The sequence below is a fragment of the Leuresthes tenuis genome, unplaced genomic scaffold (assembly GCF_036924035.1).
Source record: "Leuresthes tenuis unplaced genomic scaffold, fLeuTen1.0.hap1 SCAF_21, whole genome shotgun sequence".
In the NCBI taxonomy this organism is placed as follows: domain Eukaryota; kingdom Metazoa; phylum Chordata; class Actinopteri; order Atheriniformes; family Atherinopsidae; genus Leuresthes; species Leuresthes tenuis.
The window spans coordinates 30,443,938-30,458,972 of record NW_027325375.1 but is presented as its reverse complement, the minus strand read 5'-3'; the positions used below and the strand labels follow the sequence as shown (position 1 = coordinate 30,458,972).

Sequence of the window (15,035 nt, the reverse complement as noted above, 5' to 3'; positions counted from 1 at the left end):
GGCCTCGATGAGCTTTCCACTGTAAACTTTCCACTGTCGCAAGTAAGGTCTGAACAGAACCGAGCCAGATGCAGAACAGCCTCCATGAGGTAGAAGAATCACTTCATGCATACAAAGAGGAGCAAAGCATGAATAAGTCTTCATAGTGAAAAGGCCGGATTTATATTCTATTTAACATAGTGACTTAAAAAGTGAGAAATTGTTCTGAAGCACAGATTGTGTTAAAATCAGCTTGACATTGGGTGGTGTTAAAATCCCGTAACACGTCCCTCTGTGTGTGACTCTGTCTTTAATGCAGTCTCTGTCAGCAAGCCAAGCCTCCTGATGAGTGACGCCTCCCCGGTGGAAGGATCCAGCATGTGGCTGCGCTGCAGCGTGGAAAAGGGGACTGAGCCCATCCAGTACGTGTGGCAACACGCAGTCCTCGGAGGAAACTTCACCACCTTTGCACACGGCGGCAGCAGCATCAACGTGAGCAACACTGAGCGGAATCACACGGGCTGGTACCGCTGCGTTGCCAGCAACGCCGTCAACAGAGAGAGCTCGGACCAGTCGTGGCTTCACATCACATGTAAGCATTAAAAGATTACAGAGTACAAATTTAAAGCTATAAACCATCAAACACCCCCCCCCAACTACTGAAGGATGCTCCCCAAGCAGGAGCAGGATACAACCCGAGCCCCTGATAGAGTTTTAAACATATAGTGAGGGTCACATGCATGTTGGGATTAGGTATGAAAGGTACACATGAAATGTTAATATTTCACCGTTTTGAGCCTATATTGTGAAAGGATTATGTTTAAAGCTGTTGACATACACATGAATTCCCCGTTCTGGGGTGAGACTGAGTTAATATGGGCTCCAGCTTCACCCACCACCCTGAGCTAGATGAAGCAGGTGTGGAGAGTGGAAGGATTTCCTCTTCCAACTTCTCTGTTCTGTCAGCATTTGAAGATTTCCTCTGGTATTCCTCGCTTGGCTTGTCCACCCATTTCCCTGCGTAACTTCAGAGATGAGATCCAGTTGTCTGAAAGTGAATCGCAGACACATCGCCGTGGTTACCACTGAGGATGCTGTTGATCAGAGCGGAGCACTCAGAGGATAAGGAACCAGATGTTTTCAATCAGGAGTCGGTCGTGCTCAAAGAAAGCTAAAAGAAAGCTGCTTGGACAACAAAATGCTCTCAGCCTCGTTTCCTGTTTACCAACAAAGCAGAAGGCTTTGCTCTGAATTCTGGTTCTGAACACACTGTACTGAGCGTTGTTTGCTGTGTGCGTCTGTAACCTTCACACCTGGATTGTGTCCTTTCTCCTCAGTTGGTCCAGATGTTCCTCAGATAGATGTGACTCCGTACAGTTTAACAGAGCGTGGATACTCAGCTCTGGAGACAGAGAATGTTTCTCTGTTGTGTCAAGCTCAGTCCAGTCCAGCCAGTCAGTACATCTGGCTCTACAACGACTCCCAGGTGCACACCGGGCCACACTTCAGCATCACAAAGATCCTCCGCATGCACACTGGCGACTACACCTGCTTGGCCCAGAACTCCCACCTAAAGACCCGCTCCAGGAAAACCGTCAGCCTGGCTGTTTACTGTGAGTGTGACCTCTGGTTCTGGACCATTTCATCCAGTTTGTGACCTTTATTAACCCTTACATTCAGTTAATAGCCGTGTTCTTATGTCATGATACAGTAAACTGTTAAAACGGACTGACATGTAATGAAATCAGTCAGTAATACTTTCTGTAGGAGAAGAAGCTCCAAAATCTTTTCATTTATTTCTGAATTTCTTTCTGAAATACAGCTCCCTGCTGATTCCACTTTGATTTAAACCTCTCTAAGGTTTCAGTGTTAAATACTTCCTCAGTACAACAGTCCTTTATTCAAAGTAAGACTTCAAACTACACATAAAAGCTCATGTTCATGTAGAAATGCTCACCTGCTTGGCCCAGAACTCCCACCTAAAGACCCGCTCCAGGAAAACCGTCAGCCTGGCTGTTTACTGTGAGTGTGACTTAAAACTCTCCACCTTTGCTTTTCTGATTGTCTCAGAGTTCAAAGCATTTTCAAATGTTACTGAATGAATCATCGTACTGTGATAACACAGATTCCACTGAAGAGATTTCAGCACAGCCCTGCAGAAGAGCATTTAGTTTAGAATAATAATTCTATCCAACACTGACCTGTTACTGACGAACACAAGTGTTTACACCCTGAGTTCAGGTTTTTTATGGAGGTAAATCACAGCATAGATGCAAAGCAGCACGTAACAGAAAGAAGTCAGCGTGTGCCATCAGCAGCAGGCACAGAACGCTATCTGTTGAGCTTTTTCTTATGAAATCAGACTTTTCTAAAACTACACAACACTATTTAAGTATGTTGAGATGTTCTTCTCTAAGTCTGCTGCAGATTTCTCATTTATTTCAAAGTGAAACTAGAACTTAAGAGATGAAACCAGAGTCCAAGCAGTCCAGAGGACAAAGTTTGGCAAAATATTAGCTTGAATAAACATACAGTTGCTCAGAGCTGTTTGTAGGAATCTTTCCTCTGATTTGATTACAAATGTGAAGCAGGAAATATGAAAGTTAAAGTTTATCCACAGTTAAATCAGTTGTTTGCTTCCTCCATGTCTTCATCAGTCATCAGGAATCATAGTTTTACCCTTTTTTATTTCTTATTCTAGCCTGATTACACATGGACAGAAGTCTAAGTGTTCCTTTGTTCTCTGAGTAAAACAGACTTTTAGGAATTGGTGTATTTAGATGAGCATCTTTTAGCTCGAAGGGGCCCTTTTTCACCTTTTTCACCCCCCCATCCCTCCTTTGCTTCTCCATACCTCTCTGCAGACCCACCGGATGGCTCCCCCTCCTGCTCTGTGGAGCCGGCTCTGAATCACACCTCTCTGAGGCTGCTCTGCTCCTGGCCCGGTGGCTTCCCCTCCCCTTCGCTCCACTGGACCGGCAACATGACACATGCAGGACAAGAACAGGTCGACACGGGACAGCAAACACATCTGCCTGCAGGCACAAATGTCTTGCTGCCCCCTGGAGGCCTGATTCCTAACAGCAGCTTGTTTACATGCCTGGGCTCCCATCCTGCCCTGAAACAACAGACAGAGTGCAGCACGATCACATGTGAGTGCAAACAACTGTAAAAAGGAGAAAAAGGACAGAGGCTTTGTTTTCTGAACCTGTCATGCTTTATTTCTACACCAGATATTCCTCCTGCAGAGCTGCTCTGTTCTGCTAATGTAACCGAGGACAAACAGTATCTGAGGCTGTCCTGCTCCTGGGATGGAGGGGCCCCGCAGGCCCTGGTGTGGTGGGAGGGCCCAAAGGGTCAAGGTAAAGAGGGGGAGGAGAAAACCAACGTCCTGATCCTCAGCTATGGCGCCTTTCACTTTGAGAAGCCTTACGTCTGCTACGCAAGACACCCACTCCTGGCCCAAATGAAGACCTGCAGACTCACTCTGGGTCAGTGCTCATTCTCACCATACAGTCTAACAAGTAAAAGTACAATAAAGGGAATAACTCATGAATATATCCTTCATATTCTCACCATACAGTTTAACAAGTAAAAGCACAATAAAGGGAATAACTCATGAATATATCCTTCATATTCTAACCCTACAGTTTAACAAGTAAAAGTACAATAAAGGGAATAACTCATGAATATATCCTTCATATTCTCACCGTACAGTTTAACAAGTAAAAGTACAATAAAGGGAATAACTCATGAATATATCCTTCATATTCTAACCATACAGTTTAAAAAGTAAAAGCACAATAAAGGGAATAACTCATGAATATATCCTTCATATTCTCACCGTACAGTTTAACAAGTAAAAGTACAATAAAGGGAATAACTCATGAATATATCCTTCATATTCTAACCATACAGTTTAAAAAGTAAAAGCACAATAAAGGGAATAACTCATGAATATATCCTTCATATTCTAACCGTACAGTTTAACAAGTAAAAGCACAATAAAGGGAATAACTCATGAATATATCCTTCATATTCTCACCATACAGTTTAACAATTAAAAGCACAATAAAGGGAATAACTCATGAATATATCCTTCATATTCTAACCCTACAGTTTAAAAAGTAAAAGCACAATAAAGGGAATAACTCATGAATATATCCTTCATATTCTAACCATACAGTTTAACAAGTAAAAGCACAATAAAGGGAATAACTCATGAATATATCCTTCATATTCTCACCATACAGTCTAACAAGTAAAAGCACAATAAAGGGAATAACTCATGAATATATCCTTCATATTCTCACCATACAGTCTAACAAGTAAAAGTACAATAAAGGGAATAACTCATGAATATATCCTTCATATTCTCACCGTACAGTTTAACAAGTAAAGGCACAATAAAGGGAATAACTCATGAATATATCCTTCATATTCTCACCATACAGTCTAACAAGTAAAAGCACAATAAAGGGAATAACTCATGAATATATCGTTCATATTCTCACCGTACAGTTTAACAAGTAAAAGTACAATAAAGGGAATAACTCATGAATATATCCTTCATATTCTCACCATACAGTTTAACAATTAAAAGCACAATAAAGGGAATAACTCATGAATATATCCTTCATATTCTAACCCTACAGTTTAAAAAGTAAAAGCACAATAAAGGGAATAACTCATGAATATATCCTTCATATTCTCACCATACAGTCTAACAAGTAAAAGCACAATAAAGGGAATAACTCATGAATATATCCTTCATATTCTCACCCTACAGTTTAACAAGTAAAGGCACAATAAAGGGAATAACTCATGAATATATCCTTCATATTCTCACCCTACAGTTTAACAAGTAAAGGCACAATAAAGGGAATAACTCATGAATATATCCTTCATATTCTAACCATACAGTTTAACAAGTAAAAGCACAATAAAGGGAATAACTCATGAATATATCCTTCATATTCTCACCGTACAGTTTAACAAGTAAAAGCACAATAAAGGGAATAACTCATGAATATATCCTTCATATTCTCACCCTACAGTTTAACAAGTAAAGGCACAATAAAGGGAATAACTCATGAATATATCCTTCATATTCTAACCATACAGTTTAACAAGTAAAAGCACAATAAAGGGAATAACTCATGAATATATCCTTCATATTCTCACCGTACAGTTTAACAAGTAAAAGCACAATAAAGGGAATAACTCATGAATATATCCTTCATATTCTCACCCTACAGTTTAACAAGTAAAGGCACAATAAAGGGAATAACTCATGAATATATCCTTCATATTCTCACCATACAGTTTAACAAGAAAAAGCACAATAAAGGGAATAACTCATGAATATATCCTTCATATTCTAACTGTACAGTTTAACAAGTAAAAGTACAATAAAGGGAATAACTCATGAATATATCCTTCATATTCTCACCGTACATTTTAACAAGTAAAAGCACAATAAAGGGAATAACTCATGAATATATCCTTCATATTCTAACCATACAGTTTAACAAGTAAAAGCACAATAAAGGGAATAACTCATGAATATATCCTTCATATTCTAACCATACAGTTTAACAAGTAAAAGCACAATAAAGGGAATAACTCATGAATATATCCTTCATATTCTCACCGTACAGTTTAACAAGTAAAGGCACAATAAAGGGAATAACTCATGAATATATCCTTCATATTCTAACCGTACAGTTTAACAAGTAAAAGCACAATAAAGGGAATAACTCATGAATATATCCTTCATATTCTAACCATACAGTTTAACAATTAAAAGCACAATAAAGGGAATAACTCATGAATATATCCTTCATATTCTCACAGTACAGTTTAACAAGTAAAAGCACAATAAAGGGAATAACTCATGAATATATCCTTCATAAGTCGTCAGATCCAGATGCATCCGTGCTGCTGATGCAGTCGTGTTTATGTCCAACGGTGATGATGTGCAGCTCACCTGCAAACAGGGAACTATCGTTCCGTTATTCATATCCAAGCAGTAACCAAACATGTTATTCTTCTACAACATCCCCTTTGATAAAGATCCTTTAAATCCAGCTGCTGAAAAGTGATTCTGAAAGGTAAACAGTGTCAGTGCCCTCATCACGTTATTCAGCTGCCAACACATGCAAAGCATTTTAACACATGAAACAAGCATGAAATAAGACAAACCTGCATAAATATAATGAACTTTTTTTATTATTCAGCCCCCAACCTGCAGATATCTCTTACCTGTCCGCTAAAGATAAGGAAACAGCCAGAAGCATGGCTCTGTCAAAAGATGAAACCCTCTTTAAATTAAACATTTAAACTACAAATCATAAAGGCTGATTCAGTTATCTTAAGATGCGATTACAGATGCTGACTCCTCCTAGCTGCAGTTCCTGTGTATTTATCAGCCAACATGTAAGACTCTGTCAAAACCAAACTGAAAATAAAGGTCATGGTGTAAAATCCGGCCTGCATTAAACACCCCTGCATGGGGACCTTGTTTCTGGCACAGCCCCCGTCAGTAAGCCGGACCTCCTGATGAGCGACGCCTCCCCGGTGGAAGGATCCAGCATGTGGCTGCGCTGCAGCGTGGAAAAGGGGACTGAGCCCATCCAGTACGTGTTGCAACATGAAGCTGGTGGTGGCAGCATCACGACTCTTTCACAGGGCAACAGCACCGCTGTCACCATCACCAACGTGGACCGAAACCACACAGGCTGGTACCGCTGCGTGGCCGGAAACCACATCAACAGCGAGAGCTCTGATCGGCTCCGGCTGGAAGTCGTCTGTAAGCAGACATCACAGAGCTTTCCACACATTTAAACGTTTGTCACACAAGACAGGACCGTAACACTGGGATATATCTGTTAAAATGTTGGTGTTTTATTGATTTATCTTTCTATTATAATCCAGTTTCTGTGGACAACTCTCCTAATATCTGAAGAACCAACTGTATTACTTTTCTTCACGCTTTATATTTTAGAGTCTGATTGTACAGACAAACAAAGTCATAGTCGAGCAGTTTCTGTTTCCATCTACCACAGAAAGCTAAAACAGATAAATAAGTTACAAAAGGTTTAATAAAAACATGTAACACACCATCTGGATGATGTGAGAATGCCTCAGTATTGATCAGGATGTACCCAACTTTAAACTCTGGTTCTTTACAAACTAACAGACTTGGCTTGTTTCTGACCTTCACATCTGGATTGTGTCCTTTCTCCTCAGTTGGTCCAGATGTTCCTCAGGTAGATGTGACTCCGGTTTACAGTTTAACAGAGCGTGGATACTCAGCTCTGGAGGGAGAGACTGTTTCTCTGTTGTGTCAAGCTCAGTCCAGTCCAGCCAGTCAGTACATGTGGTTCTACAACAACTCCCAGGTGCACACCGGGCCGCACTTCAGCATCACAAAGATCCTCCGCATGCACACTGGCGACTACACCTGCTTGGCCCAGAACTCCCACCTAAAGACCCGCTCCAGGAAAACCATCAGCCTGGCTGTTTACTGTGAGTGTGACCTCTGACCTTTAGGCTGTCCTGCTCCCCCTGTGCCACTTAAAGGCACTTTCAGAAACCCCAACGACTCGAGGAACCAATCCTGACGACTTGCTGAACGACTTCTATGATTCTTTGTGTTTGTTACATTTTTCATTGCTTCCATTTAAAGCAAAACATGTGAATGTGTGCCACTGTGGCAAAATGAGGCCCTGGAGGTGGGAATTGATTTGGGATTCTTCAGCTGGTGTTGATGTGGACAGACTTTGTCCACGAGGTAGTGTTACATATCTGTGAGACACATAGAGTGTATTGCACATCAAAAAGAAAGATTTAAAGATGTTATGGTCTGTAGGAAGTAGGAAGGCCCGGCAGGTCATTCCTCATGTAACCAATGCTGTGCTCATCACTGCCTTATGTCATATTCCCACAGACCCACCCGATGGCTCCCCCTCCTGCTCTGTGGAGCCGGCTCTGAATCACACCTCTCTGAGGCTGCTCTGCTCCTGGCCCGGTGGCTTCCCCTCCCCTTCGCTCCACTGGACCGGGGACCTGCTTCAGGCAGGTCAAGATCAGGTTGACACGGGACAACAAACAAATCCAACAGACACGGAGATGCTGCTGCCTGCTGGAGACTTGGTTCCTAACCACAGCTTGTTTACATGCCTGGGCTCCCATCCTGCCCTGAAACAACAGACAGAGTGCAGCTCGATCACATGTGAGCCGGCAGATCAGAAAATAAAAAGCATTTTGTATTTCTCTGCTCCATGAGCCTCACTTTTCACTCCTCTTCCACCAGATATCCCCCCTGCAGAGCCGGTGTGTTTTGCATACGTGACCAACAGCAAACAGTATCTGATGCTGTCCTGCTCCTGGGATGGAGGGGCCCCAAAGGCCTTGGTGTGGTGGGAGGGCCCCGGGGGCCTATATAAAGGTGGAGAGGAAAACTCCAACATCTTGGTCCTGCGCTACGGCTCGGCCCGCAGTGGGAAACCCTACACCTGCTATGCTAAGCACCCACTTCTGCTCCAAACTAAGACCTGCAGACTCACTCTGGGTCAGTGCTCATTCTCACTGTGCAACAGGTTTCAGTTTTGGTAGCTTTCCACGTGCAGAATACAGCTCACCTGCAGTCTAAGAGCTGGTTCTTTCTTTTTCAGGATGAACATGCAACATACTCAATATCTGTTGATATGAATATGTAAATTTAAAACACTTAAGAATGTGACAACATAATCCTCCCACCCCCCAAAAAACATGCATCTTAGGTTAATTGGGGACATGAAATTGTCCCCCGCCACTGGGGAGCATGAGCCAGTGTATTTAGTGTCAGTCCCCAGCCCGGATAAATGGTAAATCCGGCATAAAACATGTGCTAAATCAATGCTGTGAGATCGCCTCGCTGTGGCGACCCCTGATAAAGGAAGAGGCCGAAAGAAGAAGAAGAAGAAGATCAATGACGGAAGTGTTCACATTGGAAAGATGTTGCTGTTAACCCAAAACATACCGATAAAGGAGAAGTGATGAGAAATGATGAAAACAAATCCATCAGACAAGTAGAGACGATCTGGTGGGGCCACATGAACGATTTGGTACATTCTGGGAAACATTCTCATTCTCACTGTACAGTGCAGCAAACAGGACATTGTGGGTTAACTAACTCGTGCTTTCTCCTGTACAGAGGCCCCTGTGCTGCTGACGCAGCGCAGAGTCGTGTCCGTATACGAGGGGAGCGATGTGCAGCTCACCTGCAATCTGAGAGCCAACTATCTTCCCACCAATGACATCACCTGGTTTAACAATCAGGGGGCTGACGTCCGAGACACCTCCAAGTACATGCTGCTGCGGACGTCCGCCTGGGCAAATCTGACCGTGAGAGACACGGATGAGACTCAAGACAGCGGCGAGTACAGGTGCTCCACTTCCAACGCAGTGGGAGGAGCTGAGATCAACGTCACTTTGGTGGTCAAGAGTAAGACATCAGCTCTCTTCCTTTTGTTTTAATCTGTATCTGCTGTCATAAATGTTAGAAAATTATAGAGTTATACTATGAGAAAAGCTGCAAGAATCTGTGATGGGGGGGGGGCCTCCTCCTGTCTTTTGGTTCTCATAATACTGTGTAGGAAGAAAAAGTGTTTTGACTGTCTGAACTCGTCATCAATATTGAGTTGATTTATTGATTTATTTATTTTTTTGGTTATTGTCAGAGAATCTGTTGGAAAAATTATAGTTATACTTTATAGTTTATTAACTAATTATAGTTTCCCATAACATTGAACGTCTCTTCCCATAATATTAAATGGTGAGAAATGCGCCTTTTCCCATAACATTGAACGTCTCTTCCCATAACATTGAGTGGCCAGCAAACATAAACAATATAAATAGCATTAGCACCATTTTGTTAGTCGGACAACTCTGAGCAGCTTCCTGACAGGTTGTGCCGACTTGTCTCTTTCTTGCAAGAAATAAATGTTTTGTGTTAATCGTTTCCAGCGACTCTGAGCCTAATTTTGAGAGAATTTTTCTGACAATAAGCTAATATGATTAGCATCTAAACTATGCTACAAACATGATACCAAGCATTCTTTACTATCGTCTTCAAATGCTAAAAATGCTAACTGGTGCTGGGAATGTCATTCGTTTTGCCTGTTTAATAGAAGAAAAGATCATCTGTTATAAGAATAAAATCCACTACATAGGTCAGATTCAATGGAATCTAATCCTTAGCTGTCAGTACATTTCTCTCAAGTTATCCTCATCTTGCTCTGGAGGAAAAGTTAGCCAAAAATGTTGGTTTCTTCCTCTGGGGATCACATGTTTTCACCACACAGGATTCCATCCAGTAGTTGGTGAAATATCTCAGTTATAGCTGAAACTGAGTGAGATACAGATGTCATACAGAGGTTTCTGCTTGTTTTGCCTCTGAATCAGAGCACCCAATGCCGCCCAATGCAACCCTGGTCAGAGTCGTGTACAGCAGCCAACATCGCAACGAGGTGGAGCTGGAGTGGCAGGTCGAGGGCGAGGAAGATGGAGGCTGGACAGGTTTCTTTCTGGAGCACCGATGGGTGTCGGAAGGACCGGGAAGGAGGGGAGGCAGCAATGACTCAAAGTCAGAGGAAAGGTCTGGTTCCCAGGACTGGTACCGTAGCATCATCCAGGATCCAGATGCCAGGAGCCACACAGTACGGGGACTGACACCAACCATTACCTACCGGTTCCGCATCACGCCTGTTAACCACCGCACCATCGGACACCCGTCTGCAGCCAGGTCTCCAGGTACAGTCCCATGAGAGACCTTCTCCTGAAGAAATGAGAGATTACTTTTACAAGAACGTCTATCAAACTGACAATAGAGCTGGTTAGATAGAACTTATTGTTATTCGTGTAGATCAGGGATGTCAAACTCCGGTCCTGGAGGGCCGCTGTCCTGCAGGTTTAAGATGCTTCAAAGCAGCTGAATCAGATCAATGCACCATTAGCAGACATGAGCAGAACTTAACAATCTTTCGAAGAGCTCAATTTCATCTGAATCAGGTGTGTTGGAGCAGGGAAACATCTAAAACCTGCAGGACAGCGGCCCTCCAGGACCGGAGTTTGACATGATTGTTTTAGATGAACAAACACACACAATGAGACATAATATAAAGTGATGCACCTTCTGCTCTCCTCCTTTATACGTCCTCAGAATGACCTTTTTTTTCAGGACTGGAATACATTAATAAAGCTCATTCATTTTCTGGGGGAGTGGTAGAGCATGTAGATGGGGGGGGGGTAAGGGTTGTATGGAGCAACCTGTAGATATATAAGTTAAGACCGAAACTTAAACTGGAACTAATCCATTTCAGGTGAGGTCATATTTCTTTAAAACAAGTCAAACCTCCTGAGTGGAGCAGCTGTGTTCTGTCAGAGGTTTATTTTTTCTCTTGTGTGTAACTATGATGTTTTTTTTGCAGTGGAACTCCGTAACACTGCCTACCCGGCTGTGATCGGAGCAGCTGTAGGTGGGATGCTCTTTGCTGTCATTTCCACATTGCTGCTGCTCCTGTACATAATCCGCAACCGCAACAACAATCCTCGTGAGTCCCACACAGAAGCAACAACCTCTGAGAAATCCTCTGAAAAACCATGTGTTAATGTTTGTGTTTCCTCCTCCAGGGCTGCACGACATGCTGTTTGGCTCGTGAGTAACTTTTTTTCCCCTTGTCCTGTTCAGCATTATGGCAGCAGAACTGTAATCTGAATACCTTTGATGCCAAACAGATTTACTTTGCCAAGGGAAGTTTTATAAATGTAAAGCTCCCCTTGATGCCCATTTATTTATTTCCGTTTACAATATATAACATGTAATAGAACTGAACCGGACCGGGGGACAAGGAAAGAAGAAGAGGAAAGAAGAGGAAACAGAACACAAATAGAAACAAAAACCAGACAACCAGCTGCTACACCTGTAAAAACAAAACAGACAACAATCCATGGCCTCTGAGGGGAATCCAGCCTTAGAGCCTCCAGGAGCACCTGAAAGCAGACAAGCAGAGAAAAACATGACCTACATGATAACCCTGCTTAGTTATGAGAAGCAGAAGCAGGCAGAGAGGGCCACAAGACCCAGGCCACCAGCAGCCCCCACAGAGCACAGAACCCAGGAAGCCCACCGCAGGGACAACCAGGCATCCACCCAGAAGGCTGCAGAGGAAGCCCCCGGACAGAGCCCCCATAAGCATAGGGCAGAGGCCCCAAAAGCATAGGGCAACAGCCCCCATAAGCATAGGACAGAGGCCCCAAAAGCATAGGGCAGAGGCCCCATAAGCATAGGGCAGAGGCCCCATAAGCATAGGGCAGAGCCCCCATAAGCATAGGACAGAGCCCCCATAAGCATAGGACAGAGCCCCCATAAGCATAGGGCAGAGCCCCCATAAGCATAGGACAGAGGCCCCAAAAGCATAGGGCAGAGGCCCCATAAGCATAGGGCAGAGGCCCCAAAAGCATAGGGCAACAGCCCCCATAAGCATAGGGCAGAGCCCCCAAAAGCATAGGGCAGAGGCCCCATAAGCATAGGGCAGAGCCCCCATAAGCATAGGGCAGAGCCCCCATAAGCATAGGGCAACAGCCCCCATAAGCATAGGGCAGAGCCCCCAAAAGCATAGGACAGAGGCCCCAAAAGCATAGGACAGAGGCCCCATAAGCATAGGGCAACAGCCCCCATAAGCATAGGACAGAGGCCCCATAAGCATAGGGCAGAGCCCCCATAAGCATAGGACAGAGCCCCCATAAGCATAGGGCAACAGCCCCCATAAGCATAGGACAGAGGCCCCAAAAGCACAGGGCAACAGCCCCCATAAGCATAGGTCAGAGGCCCATAAGCATAGGACAGAGGCCCCAAAAGCATAGGACAGAGGCCCCAAAAGCATAGGGCAACAGCCCCCATAAGCATAGGTCAGAGGCCCATAAGCATAGGACAGAGGCCCCAAAAGCATAGGACAGAGGCCCCAAAAGCATAGGGCAGAGGCCCCATAAGCATAGGGCAGAGCCCCCATAAGCATAGGACAGAGCCCCCATAAGCATAGGGCAGAGCCCCCATAAGCATAGGACAGAGGCCCCAAAAGCATAGGGCAACAGCCCCCATAAGCATAGGACAGAGCCCCCAAAAGCATAGGGCAGAGGCCCCATAAGCATAGGACAGAGCCCCCATAAGCATAGGGCAGAGCCCCCATAAGCATAGGACAGAGGCCCCAAAAGCATAGGGCAACAGCCCCCATAAGCATAGGGCAGAGCCCCCAAAAGCATAGGGCAGAGGCCCCATAAGCATAGGGCAGAGCCCCCATAAGCATAGGGCAGAGCCCCCATAAGCATAGGGCAACAGCCCCCATAAGCATAGGGCAGAGCCCCCAAAAGCATAGGACAGAGGCCCCAAAAGCATAGGGCAACAGCCCCCATAAGCATAGGACAGAGCCCCCAAAAGCATAGGGCAGAGGCCCCATAAGCATAGGGCAGAGCCCCCATAAGCATAGGACAGAGGCCCCAAAAGCATAGGGCAACAGCCCCCAAAAGCATAGGGCAGAGGCCCCATAAGCATAGGGCAGAGGCCCCAAAAGCATAGGGCAGAGGCCCCATAAGCATAGGGCAGAGGCCCCAAAAGCATAGGGCAACAGCCCCCATAAGCATAGGGCAACAGCCCCCATAAGCATAGGGCAGAGCCCCCATAAGCATAGGGCAGAGGCCCCATAAGCATAGGGCAGAGGCCCCATAAGCATAGGGCAGAGGCCCCATAAGCATAGGGCAGAGGCCCCAAAAGCATAGGGCAGAGGCCCCATAAGCATAGGGCAGAGGCCCCAAAAGCATAGGGCAGAGGCCCCATAAGCATAGGACAGAGCCCCCATAAGCATAGGGCAACAGCCCCCATAAGCATAGGGCAGAGCCCCCATAAGCATAGGGCAGAGCCCCCATAAGCATAGGGCAGAGGCCCCATAAGCATAGGGCAGAGGCCCCATAAGCATAGGGCAGAGGCCCCAAAAGCATAGGGCAGAGGCCCCATAAGCATAGGGCAGAGGCCCCAAAAGCATAGGGCAGAGGCCCCATAAGCATAGGACAGAGCCCCCATAAGCATAGGACAGAGCCCCCAAAAGCATAGGGCAGAGGCCCCATAAGCATAGGGCAGAGCCCCCATAAGCATAGGACAGAGCCCCCATAAGCCGTGCACTGGACCCGGGCCCCAGAGCGACACACTTGTTAGTCGGCCATTTTACCCTCAGAACTACCCTGTTTCTTCAAGCCACGCGTTTGAAAAGGTTCTGGAAACATTCCTCAGAACTCTCGGTCTATTTCAGCATCACACTTTTGGTGTAGATTTGTGAGCATTTCTTTCATTCCACCACACCACAAAGGTCCTCTTTGCTGACTGGAGGTTTTTTTGAGAATTACACTGAATTATTTGACCCGTTTGACCTGAGAATCGGTCTTGATGTTATGAATGAAAGCAACAAGATGAGTTCAACCAGGTACTAAGGACTCACGATCCTTCTCCACAATTTAGAGTCTGTATGAACTTCAGAAAAGCCCCAGAATCTTGTTTATGCTTCTGAATGCATTGGGTCTGGTGGGTTTTAGCTCCAACAAGCAGTTGGACCAGTGCTGCTAATGTCCTGGAAAGTGTGCAAGATTAAGCGCGACTAATCATCCCTTTTTGGTGCTTCCAGGCAGCACAGCCAGTCCAGGGAAAACATCAACTTTGCAGAGGATGAAGCGGTCCGAGGGTCCGAGGGCGGAATGGAAGATAGAGGCGGATCGCTCAGTCCAGGCAAGATGAAATCACATCAAATGTTACATTCATGCAAACCAAAGAAAGGGCTTTCTGTGGCTTACACACAGGAGTTTTCTACGGTCTGAATGTGTTAAATGCTCATTCATTTGAACCTTTCTCAGGTCCAACTGTGGCTGTACCCCAGGCATCATCATCCCTCACCTCGTCACCCCCGAGTGCCGCCCCCATCACCCTCAGCCCTGTTTCTAACAGCCAAGCCCCTCCCACTGATGAATGA

The 15,035-nt window shown here is 45.0% G+C and overlaps 1 protein-coding gene across 1 annotated transcript; it reads left to right on the top strand.

The window, feature by feature from the left end:
• The first annotated feature begins 68 nt into the window (after window positions 1–68).
• Window positions 69–15,035, top strand: LOC140279319 (V-set and immunoglobulin domain-containing protein 10-like 2). Its single transcript, XM_072374436.1, has 15 exons — window positions 69–126; window positions 299–571; window positions 1,317–1,592; window positions 2,844–3,131; window positions 3,213–3,470; window positions 6,515–6,790; window positions 7,231–7,509; window positions 7,931–8,215; window positions 8,297–8,554; window positions 9,179–9,469; window positions 10,429–10,776; window positions 11,454–11,576; window positions 11,656–11,680; window positions 14,694–14,794; window positions 14,920–15,035. Exons 1-15 carry the CDS (start codon window positions 69–71, stop codon window positions 15,033–15,035), a joined length of 3,255 nt encoding a protein of 1,084 aa, XP_072230537.1.

Coding starts and splice junctions, on each gene's coding strand:
- LOC140279319 (XM_072374436.1), top strand. CDS start 69: ATGCAGAACAGCCTCCATGAGGTAGAAGAATCACTTCATGCATACAAA. Junction 11,577..11,655: donor CAACCGCAACAACAATCCTC/GTGAGTCCCACA, acceptor TTCCTCCTCCAG/GGCTGCACGACATGCTGTTT. Junction 11,681..14,693: donor CACGACATGCTGTTTGGCTC/GTGAGTAACTTT, acceptor TGGTGCTTCCAG/GCAGCACAGCCAGTCCAGGG.